Source organism: Ornithodoros turicata, chromosome 2 (genome assembly GCF_037126465.1).
Source record: "Ornithodoros turicata isolate Travis chromosome 2, ASM3712646v1, whole genome shotgun sequence".
NCBI classification, from domain to species: domain Eukaryota; kingdom Metazoa; phylum Arthropoda; class Arachnida; order Ixodida; family Argasidae; genus Ornithodoros; species Ornithodoros turicata.
In genome coordinates this window covers 57,402,928-57,410,718 of record NC_088202.1, presented here as the reverse complement: position 1 = coordinate 57,410,718, position 7,791 = coordinate 57,402,928, and the positions used below count along the sequence as shown (strand labels likewise).

The 7,791-nt window shown below is 45.1% G+C and overlaps 1 protein-coding gene across 1 annotated transcript; it reads right to left on the bottom strand.

Moving 5' to 3' along the window:
• Positions 1-2,810: 2,810 nt before the first annotated feature.
• LOC135383539 (uncharacterized) lies at positions 2,811-4,521 on the bottom strand. Its single transcript, XM_064612953.1, has 3 exons — positions 4,354-4,521; positions 4,167-4,289; positions 2,811-4,038 (listed from the first exon to the last, which is right to left on the bottom strand). Exons 1-3 carry the CDS (start codon positions 4,442-4,444, stop codon positions 3,578-3,580), a joined length of 675 nt encoding a protein of 224 aa, XP_064469023.1. The 5' UTR covers positions 4,445-4,521; the 3' UTR covers positions 2,811-3,577.
• Between the last annotated feature and the right edge of the window lie 3,270 nt (positions 4,522-7,791).

Here is a 7,791-nt window from a genome sequence, read left to right as displayed (position 1 = left end):
ACGAGAGTAGAACGTAGAGGCTAACCACAGTGAGCAAAACGTCACCGAAGCGTATTGCACACGTGACGTAGTCTACAGCAATACCCGGCGGCCGTGGCTGCACAGCAAAAGTCAAATCACTTCGTACGCGCAATATTTTCCTGGACGAGGCCGCGCCTCCTGATCGCACTATGTGGCACCCGCTAAGTCGAAAGTCATCTTTGACATAGGCTTCGCTGATGGCCAGTATGGGGGTCTGATACTTCAATAAAAACAATTTTAAGTCAGGGAGCTTACTGCGCAAGCCACGTGCGTTCCATTGGAGGAGAGTTGCGTTTTTATAGCAGCGGTCCGTGGACAGATGCGAGGAGCCGCTCCGTCGCAAGAAGCTGCTTAACGGCTGAGAGCTCTGAAGAGCTCGGGAAAATTTGCAGGATGGCCTTGAGTGCAGCGAAAATCAAGAGAAGCAGAAGATCGGCCAAGCCATCTGTGTCGACGTGACGCTCAGGGTCCGACCGCTGATACATGTGTGGACTATTGTTTCCCACACTCGAGGTTCTCCCAGCAACACCGGCATATGTAGGGCAAAGTTGAGGACGAGAATTCACACCGCCATTGTTTGACGGGCCAAGAATTTGCTTGTCAGATACACTGGTATGTGCTTGAACTGTTGTAAATTGCCTGGGGGTCCTGTTAGCCAGTATGACATTTCCGCCAACGTTCTTGGGCAGTTCCGGGTGTGGATTGGGACGCGAAGCGCCGACACGCCGTTGTTTGCCACGTCGCGAACTGCCGTTCGGAGGCGATGGGCTTGTTGGGCTCAAGACTTCCGCCTGGTGCGCCACTGTTGCCACCCGCTTCTTTGGGCGCATGGAGTGAGAAGCGGCGTGAGGACCGCCGCAGTTGGCACATTTAGGCTGCCTCCGAGCAGTGCATTCTTTAAACTTATGAGGCCCAGCACATATCATGCACCGTGTTGACCCTCGAGAAGAGCGCGCCAGGTGACCAAAACGTTGGCACTTGTAACACTGGACCAGGCCTTCAACGTACTCAGAGACTTGGTAAGTACTGAAACCCAGCCGAAGAGTCTTCGCCAGCTTCATGTTGGATTTGAAAGTAAGAATTAGTGACTTGAGTGGCGTATAGTAATCTAAATCCCCGTCCGTATAGACATGACGTCGTTGCCGGCGAACCGAAGTGAAACCTTTTTCTGCCAAGTAAGAGGCAATACCCTCGTCCTCGTAGTCAGGTGGTACATCATAAATTTTACCCATGTTGTTCAGATACGATGACGGAGTGATGGCTGCAAAATTCAGTCCGGCGACCGTTTTAAGGGCCATCAGGTTTGCTACTGCTCCTTCAGAAGTTACACGCACACATATGCTTCCGTCACGATTAAAACGGTGACTCAGGATTTCCTCTTGGGCTGCAGAACATATCTCCTTCGTCACAGTGTTGGGATTCACCTTCCAGAATGACTGATTTTCCTGAAGGGGCTTGAAAACAAGTGGTATCCGCTTTCCTCTATTCTTGTGGTATGTTACAAGAGTGAAAGGGTCCTTCCCTTCTTCGACACCCTCCATATCAGGTGGTGGCGTCACAGGGGGATTCTAAGGCGGGGAGAAGGTAACCACTGACAGTAACTCACCACCCCAACTTCAGTGGTACCGGACCAATTCCGTAGTGCATTTAGATCATTCGAAGAAGGCAGGACCGGATCGTCGTCGCGCAGTGCGCCCGGAGGTCGCCGATATATCGGTGAACGGCTCCCGTCAGTCCGTGCTAGACAGACCCCGTCTGGAGGTCCATCCTGGTTTTCAACGTCTCGGCGGAGGACAGTCCGCCCTGTGGCCATTAACAAAGAGGGCCCCCGGGGGGCGAAATCGGCTAGAACAGAAATGAGCCTTCAAGCTTCAGAGCAGCGAAAAGTACGTCCGTGCTGGTCAGTGCACGCGAGTTTTTTCCATTACTACGCCAGTTACGGCTAACATACCCGTTAGTCAACCGCTCTTCCGGCGTATCGAGGTAGCTGATCCACCAGACTGCGCCTTGCGTAGAATGCCAAATGATTCCAAATCAGGATTGCAGGATTTAGCTACTTTCGAACTTGTAACAAGTATATTGTTTTTCTTTTTTCTTTTTCGTAGCAGAGCGGGGACCTCGCAAAATTTTAAAAAGGACACCGAAAAGGTACTTCGGGTACAAATTCGGGTAGCAGCGGACGTTTTGCTAGTCTGATCTCGTGTTGTGTTGTTACGTTACGTCCTTGTAGTTTCATCTTTCCTTCCAATAGCCAAAACAACTCAGGCTTCGTCTCCATGGATGTTTCATCGACTACGTTCCGCTTCTTTTCGGAGAGAAAACTCGGAGACATACACTCACCCTCAACAGATTCTCTCTTACATTGTTAACAAACAAATCAACATCACGAATATTCGCGATGTTGATTTTATACGTCTCTGTTCTCCCCATTCGTGGGAACGTTACGAGGCATAACTTGGGGCAATCTGTGACTAACAACTCATTTAGCTATTCCTCCACTATTTCATGAGTGACACAGAGTCATGTGGTAGTGCTTATCGCCTTTTTTTTTCTTGAATAGATGTGATGTGATAAAGAAAAAAAAATGGGGATGTGAGTTTCGACGAAGTCGAACTGGCTACCCCAGTACACAATCGAAGAGGTGAATGTTTGTATTAGCAGCACATGGTTCCATCCCTGTTCAGCAAAGGATGAAACTCCCCAGTCATCATTCTCAAATAAAGTTGTTAGTCTTCAGGAAAGACCGCAGACACAGTAGCTGGAACGCACACACACACACAACATTTTAGGTTGAAGTACAATTTATTTTGGTGAAAAACAGTGCTCATCATCTGACAATATTTTTATAAAAAAACATTTAATTTCACCACCATATGAATAGTGGCTTATCAGTTTTATGCCGAAACGCAATGTTAAAAAACAGTGCATGCGCAGTACATCAACTAACTCTGGGCAAGAAAACCCCAACTTTAACTTGTCTTCGTATATAACTATATTATGCATATTAATTATAACATATGTAATTCTACCACACGTATCCCGCGGTTGCTGTTTTTCTTCTCTCGGCATGCCATGTGTGCCAAGTGTGTCTCTGTAGCATTCCAGAGACGGGCTCCATCCGTCTTTCTTTCTTTTCTTGGCTATAGTCGTGACGACGCCCACTTCTGTGTGGCCAACAACGGCGTGCCGATCCGGCCATTACCCCCACCCCCCAACGACGGGCTTCCATATGTTCTACTGCACTTCGAAATAAGGTCAGTATAGTAGATCGGGGGGAGGGAGGAGGGCCCCTTAACGTCAGTTTATACATTAGATTTCCGTCTCTCCCCACCCCCAATCCGCACTCCGATAAAGACCCCCTACCCCCCGTCCAAAACGGGAGTCTGGGTCCTCCTCTGCATAAGGTATTTGGGAATTCAATTTAAGCTTTCTTCTCTTCTGTTTCACGACTTGTCCTGTGGGCAGGTTATACTTTTGTGCTATATGTTTTATCGCGATTTTTGTTGGAATAACATGGGGCAGCTTTCAGTCTTTTTTCAATGATCAGCTACATCCTTTAGTTCGATTGTTTGCGCAGGTACTCTTCAATCGTGTTGCCCAACACAGAGACAGCCGCTTCTTGATAATAATCTGGCAAGTCAGTGCTACTCACATTATACTTTCTAACCGTCACAGATGCAGCAGCGAAACTGCACTTACTACAGATACAATGCGAATCACAGTATTTATCGTTGACGACTGTTCCACGAAACTCCACGTAGTCAGCATTTAGATATTTCTCTCCTTCCAGCGTCACACGGAGCTGAGCGTTCGAAAACGAAAGCTCAAATTCCAAGACAGGAATGATGTCGCAAAAGTAACCCGTCTCATGCACGTTCACGTCATTAAATGAAAAGTATGTCAGTCCACCCATACGAACTGAAGGGTGTCTACTGATGTCCCTAAATAGGTACTGCACAGACACGTTGAGGGCTCGTAGTGTACTACAGGCATCGAAGGTAGAACAGGTTGACGCCACTGTAAGGGGGGACAATGTGTTCACTTCTGTTATAATGAGTGGTAAAAATACAACGGGAAAGCACTAAAATTACTGCAAAATTACCACGAAAACACCCATAAAATACAAACGATAAGGCCGTACGTACCACACGCTCCCTGCTGATATTCATCTTCACCGTCTTCGCAATCCACGTCGTTGTCGCACACCCATTGGGATGGGATGTGCCTGCCATTGTTACATATGAACTGGTCACCAGTGGAGTCTGTTACTGCAGGCAAATAAAAGACACTCTTACTGCTGTATCCAAGCGAAGCACGGTACTGTCACCATACCTGTTGTGTACGAAGTAGCCCAAGGGGTCGACTGGGTGTGACATGCGGCGATGATTGCGAGGAGCAATGCGGCTCCCGAAAGAGTGGTCATGATGTAGCGATTGGTGAAAAAGTATCTGGTGGCCCGAATAAATCCCTGAACGTCTTATAGTATACGGACGATGCAGGCAAAAGCGGACACTGACGTCAAGTATCAGGAGCTGAAGTTTCTTTTATGTAAACATCTTACCGCTGTAAATCGTGAAACTCCATCTTAGTGAGTCACTCTGTTTTTCTGCAACAGTATCAGGATACAGTTATTTACGGATATACGCTGTGTCTTTATTTCAGCGTCGCATCTAAAGTGCTGAGAGCTCGTGGCGAACTTTATTTTATATTTCGTTTCTATCACATAATAATTATTGTTAATTTTCTAGAGTGTGGCCGGTCTTCGGTCCGACGGTGGTATGAGATACGATAGTACCGGGCACAACATCAGACCGGTACCGGTTTTGCAACACCGGGGACACATCGGACGAAAATTGTGTCTTGGTACCGGAGCCCGGTGCGAACGCGACTGGTCCCCGGTACTGAGTAGAAGCCTACCCTCCACTTCCTCCTCGCCCGCTTTTATTTTTCATTTTTCGCTTTTATAGCTAGGTTTTTATTTCAAACGAAGTACACTTTCCGAACCGAGCGAGAAAAGGAAAACTGACTATTTCTGCAGTACTTGCTGTATTGAAAATGGCCGCAATTTTAGTACCGCCAGTTTTTAACGTACCACAGAAAACAAAAAGCATCCCTCCTACGGCTGTTCGGAAGGTGTTCTGCATCCAAAAAGAACAAGACGCTCACGTGACGCTCTCATTTATTATTAGGTAAACAAGAGAAGCAAATTGACTATAAGTGACTACATATTTTCCAGCCTACCAAAACCGCTACAAAGCAGCACTCGTCTGGACTCAGTGGTACTTGCTTGTCAAAAGGAAAGTATAATGAAGCACCCTTGCAGGTTCGAAGAAGACTCACGGCAGCAATATAACCAAAAGTAAAAAAAAAAGTCACAGTAAAAGAGGTAAAAAGACACGCGACGACAACCATGTACAAGTCAAATGCAGTTGGGACAGTTCAAACATGGAGAAAATATCAGAAAAGCATTTAACCGAGGCCAACGCTGTCCCACAAAGTAAAGTTGAGAGACGTTGCGGTCGTAAGGTTAATGAGAGTACATCGTATGTCTGGGTTCATGATATCCAACTGGTCATCTGCTCAAAAAAGCAGTTTTTGCTCGGGATGCTCGTCTATGTGTAACGTTTGGTATAGTTTGTGGAATTTGTGAACCTTTTCCTATTAAATGTACGACGAGTTTGCATCACGAGGGGGCATCCCAATTCAACTGCATTTTCTCTCATGAAAACTCAAACTTGATCCGCATTTTGAGAAGATACAACTTTTATCTGCGAAGCAACCTTTTAAAACACGTGAAACTTGCAAATGGTAGTGTTCGGGAATGAGAAATCATCATTGTGCAGCATAAAATCGGTGGCTGAGTCAAAGTGCCCACTGTGCCCAGGCAAAAATCTGGAGTGGGCCCACTTCAAAGTGGTTTATTGGACAGGTCCCACTTTGAATGTGGACCATTTAGTGAGTGGGACCAGTTGAAAGTGGAACCAGATTCACCTGAAGTGCAACTAGTGGAATTGATCCATTGGTCCCCTCTGCAAGTGGTCTGGGATCCGGCCTCTTGGCAGCTGGGACCACTGAATGCATAATCGAAAATAATACGTGGAAATGCACATATTGCTCAAGTAAATATACTGTTTATTCTGCTCAAAGCATACACTAATAGAAATAATCAATAAGCAGAAAGAAATAATCAATGAAACAATCAAATAATCTTCACATATACGCACTACGTAGTATACGTCTGATCTCTCACTGTGTCTAGACAAAGCATATGCCTGACTGTGCGATGCACTCGCTGGCCACAGGGAGCTTTACGTTTTGTTGGCCACCTCACATCTTCTATTTTCTCAGAGAAGATAACACATGACACTCCTGTTTTCCATGCAAGTCGCGACATATACCCCCTTCACGATACGTTCGGAATCTATATCTCTTTGAGTTCCTTCTAAGTTTCTAAAATGAAACATCTAATTAATAGTAAGCAAAACATCACGGTCATCACTCGTACCTTCGAACATCAGAAGCACCACCATGTGCAGTCCGGTTGGCGTTTCACCATCCGTTTCTTGTGAAAACTCTTCCGGGAAATCGACAATATGTTGCGCTGGGACCACTGTCATCGCATTGTCTTAGAAAGCGCACTAAAACACACGCAAATACTGCACAGAAGTTACACGATCCTTGCTACGGCAACCGAAGACAAAACGAACTCACCGCAACCCGTCCAACTCCGAGCTGTCACCTAGTGATATTAGTGATAGCGATAGTTTTGGACTATCGATTCTCCAACTATCGAGTGAACCGGAATATCGATAGTATCGCGATAGTTTTCCGAACTATCGATAGTGTCGTGACTGGACTTCACCGAGCTTCACATCACTTCAGCCAAGCCAATCCAGCACACCTTCTGAATTCGCGTTTCCCTCTTGCATACTGTCAATACTTTATTCAGTTTGAGTTTTATGTACTTGCCAATTCACTTCGAAATGTTCACTCCGAGTTTAACATTTGAGCTTATTCCTTTTGAAAGCGAAATATTTTGCGAAATTTACGTTTCGCTGCTGCAAACTACCAATAGTTTGTTCACTAAAAATGTAAATTTTATCATGTTTCTTTTGAGGGCGATATCATCTGAATTCGCGTTTCGCTCCTGCAAACTATCAATTGTTTACCCAATCCGGAATTAAATTGAAGTGTTGCTCCTGCGAACAATCAACAGTTTCTTCACTCCAAATTAAAAATTAGAGCAGGTTTATTTGGAAAACTAAACTATCTGAATTCGCGTTTCGCTCCTGCAAAGTATCTGTAGTTTATTCACTCCAGCTTTATAATTTCAGCATGTTTCTTTTGAAAGTGAAACTTTATGAATTCGCGTTTCGCCCCTGCAAACTATCAATGGTTCGCTCACTGCGAATTTAAAATGTTAGCATGTTTCTTTTCAAAACGAAACCTTCTGAATTCGCTTTTCGCTCCTGCAAGCTATCAATAGTTTGTTCGATCCAAATTTAAAATTTGAGAAGGTTTCTTTTGAAAACGAAACTTTCTGGATTCGTGTCTTGCTCCTGCAAACTCTCAATATTTTGTTCACTACGAATTCAAAATTTTATAATCTTTGTTTTAAAAAACTTACTGACCCTCATCAATTTCGCACCGCTGTATCTAATAATTTCTCTGTGTCTGTTTAGCCGTGTATTTACAATTGAAGTTGTACGCTCTAAATCTTTTCACACCTTTAAAGGTGTAATAGTGTGCATGGCGCACGCCTTTTTAGGT